The 2,596-nt window shown below is 43.6% G+C and overlaps 1 protein-coding gene across 1 annotated transcript; it reads left to right on the forward strand.

The window, feature by feature from the left end:
- Positions 1-1,538: 1,538 nt before the first annotated feature.
- Positions 1,539-2,306, forward strand: LOC104091828 (uncharacterized). Its single transcript, XM_009597257.1, has one exon. It carries the CDS (start codon positions 1,539-1,541, stop codon positions 2,304-2,306), a length of 768 nt encoding a protein of 255 aa, XP_009595552.1.
- Positions 2,307-2,596: the final 290 nt, after the last annotated feature.

Consider the following 2,596-nt stretch of genomic DNA (forward strand, 5'->3'; position numbering starts at 1 on the left):
ATTCAGGCTGTCACAGCTTGGCCTCCACCTAAGGATATCCACACTTTAAGGGTGTTCCTTGGCCTATGCAACATTTATAAGCGATTTGTGAAACATTACTCTCTCATTGCAGTGCCATTAACAGAACTCCTAAAGAAAGTCACACCTTGGGATTGGGGTCCTAGGCTAGCGAAGGCCTTCAATGCATTGAAAGTGTCTATATCTAGTAGCCTTGTCTTGGCCCTTCCTGATTTGGCCAAGCCGTTTGAAGTACAAACGGATGCCTCCGACTATGCCCTATGAGAACTCTTGCTACAAGAGAGGCATCCAGTTGCGTACGAGAGCCGGAAGTTGTAGGATGCAGAACGATGCTATGCTACCCACAAAAAAGAACTATTGGTTATCGTCCAATAATTACGCTTTTGGAGGAACTATCTGTTAGAACCCCACTCGTGTTCAAGACAGACAACACAACTGTTAGTCATTTCATGACCCAGCCAAAGATGAATAGCTGACAGGCCAGGTGGTAGGAACTCTTAGCGGAATTTCAGTTCAACCTGGATTATCGAAGTGGGAAGACCAACCAAGTTGTTCTTTGGCTGATCTAGCATCGGTGTGCCTATCGCCACCCTAAGGGGGAGTGAAGTGTCTACCACTATAAAAGACCAGATACATCATCTACTCACAAAGGATCCTGTTGCACAGTATTTGATTGATTTGGTAGGACTTGGAAAGACTCGCTAGTTCTACATGGAAGATGGGTTCCTAAAGGTGACATGGAATCAACTTTATGTTCCTAAAGGAGGAGATCTGCAAAGGACTCTTCTGATGAAATGCCATGATACTTTGTGGGCTAGCCACCCAAGAGAAGAACACATCATGGTGTTGTTGCGCCTTACTTATTATTAGCTTCAAATAGAAGATGATGTTGCACAATATGTGATAGTATGCCAGAAATACAAGTCTGAACGCTTGACACAAGCGGGGCTTTTGGAGCCATTACCTGTTCCAAATAAACCTTGGGAAAGTGTGTCACTGGATTTCATCATCGGATTGCCTAAGGTCAGAGATCTTACAACTATCTTGGTTATGGTAGATCGATTTTCAAAATATGCTGAATTTATAGAAGCCCTAAAATATACTCCATATCAGTAGAAGACACAACTCAACTCTTCTTCACTCATGTTGTCAAATATTAGGGCCTTCCTAAAGACATCGTTAGTTATCGCGACGCTTGCTTCACTAAAAACTTTTAGACTTAGCTCATTAAGTTCCCCATCCAAGTTGAGCCACAATTCAAGTTTCCATCCGCAATCTGATGGACAAACGGGGCGATTCGATGGCATGCTTGAGGAATACCTTTACCATTTTGTTACTGGATCGCAGAAGAATTGGGTGAAGCTTCTGGATGCTGCTCAATTGTGTTTTAATTCACAAAAGAGCTCTAGTACAAACAAAAGCGCTTTTGAAATTGTTACTGGATAACAACTGCTACTCCCACATATTGTGAATGCCCCAAACATGTCAAAATCTCCTCGAGCTACTAGCTTCGCGAAGGAATGGAAGAAAATTTTGGTTGTGAAAGCCCAAAAGTGGATAAAAAGCATGCTGATCAAAGTCTTCGCTTTGTTGAATACCAAATAGGAGACAAAGTGATGCTGAAAATCCCAAAGCGATACTTGTTTGTAGGGATCCACAACCCTCGCCTATTACAAAAGTACATTGGACCCTTGTCCATTGAGAAGCGCATTGGGAAAGTTGCATATTGGGTGGATACCCCAGCCTGCTGGAAGATTCATCTAGTCTTCCATGTCAGCCTTCTGAAACCTTTTTGGGAAGACACGGAGGATCCTTCGCGGAGCCAAATTACAATACCTAGTATTCGAGGCCCTAATTCAACCGGAAAAAGGTATGCAGAAGCTATTCTCGATGATCGAGTGATTCATGCTTCAAAGAAAGATCACCAAGGGTTCTTGGTGAAATGGCAGGGTTATGATACCAAGGAGAATACATGTGGGAGGGAAACAAACCTCAAAGCCTACAAGAGCTTGATCAATGATTATCTTGCAAGTAAAGCATCGAGGACGTCGCTAACTAAGGTGGGGGAGAATGTCATGGGCAGCTTTCCATCTATGCCCCATGATCCCTTGGATACACCCCAAGGCATCCTGACAAGTCTCCCAATGCCTAGCGCCATGGACAGTCCCGTAGTCTTGGCCGCGTCAAGTGACAAGTATGCCTATGCCTATGTCTCCCCATCAATATCCCTCACCAGCGCCCAGCCGCAAACAGATGCCAACAACGCCCCTCGGCAGGCTGTGCCCTAGCGCGCGTCCGTAGTCAGGGAAATCGACCTATGCCTTGCGACCAGTACCTCGTGCGAAGACCTTGATGCTAAAGACAAGGCTGTCGCCAACGGACCTACTTTTACTTCGTAGGAATCTAAGTCCTTTTTGTTGTAAATATAGAGTAGCTTTACTTCTTGTATTTTCTCTAAGAGACTCTAACTTATTTATGTCAAGTCTTGTACCTATGAGGTGAAAAGTCAAAACTAATAATAAATAAATAACATGGAGAATAAAGCTCAAAATAATAATGTAACGGTTAGAATATAAAC

Source organism: Nicotiana tomentosiformis, chromosome 11, assembly GCF_000390325.3.
Source record: "Nicotiana tomentosiformis chromosome 11, ASM39032v3, whole genome shotgun sequence".
In the NCBI taxonomy this organism is placed as follows: domain Eukaryota; kingdom Viridiplantae; phylum Streptophyta; class Magnoliopsida; order Solanales; family Solanaceae; genus Nicotiana; species Nicotiana tomentosiformis.

Coding starts and splice junctions, on each gene's coding strand:
- LOC104091828 (XM_009597257.1), top strand. CDS start 1,539: ATGGAAGAAAATTTTGGTTGTGAAAGCCCAAAAGTGGATAAAAAGCAT.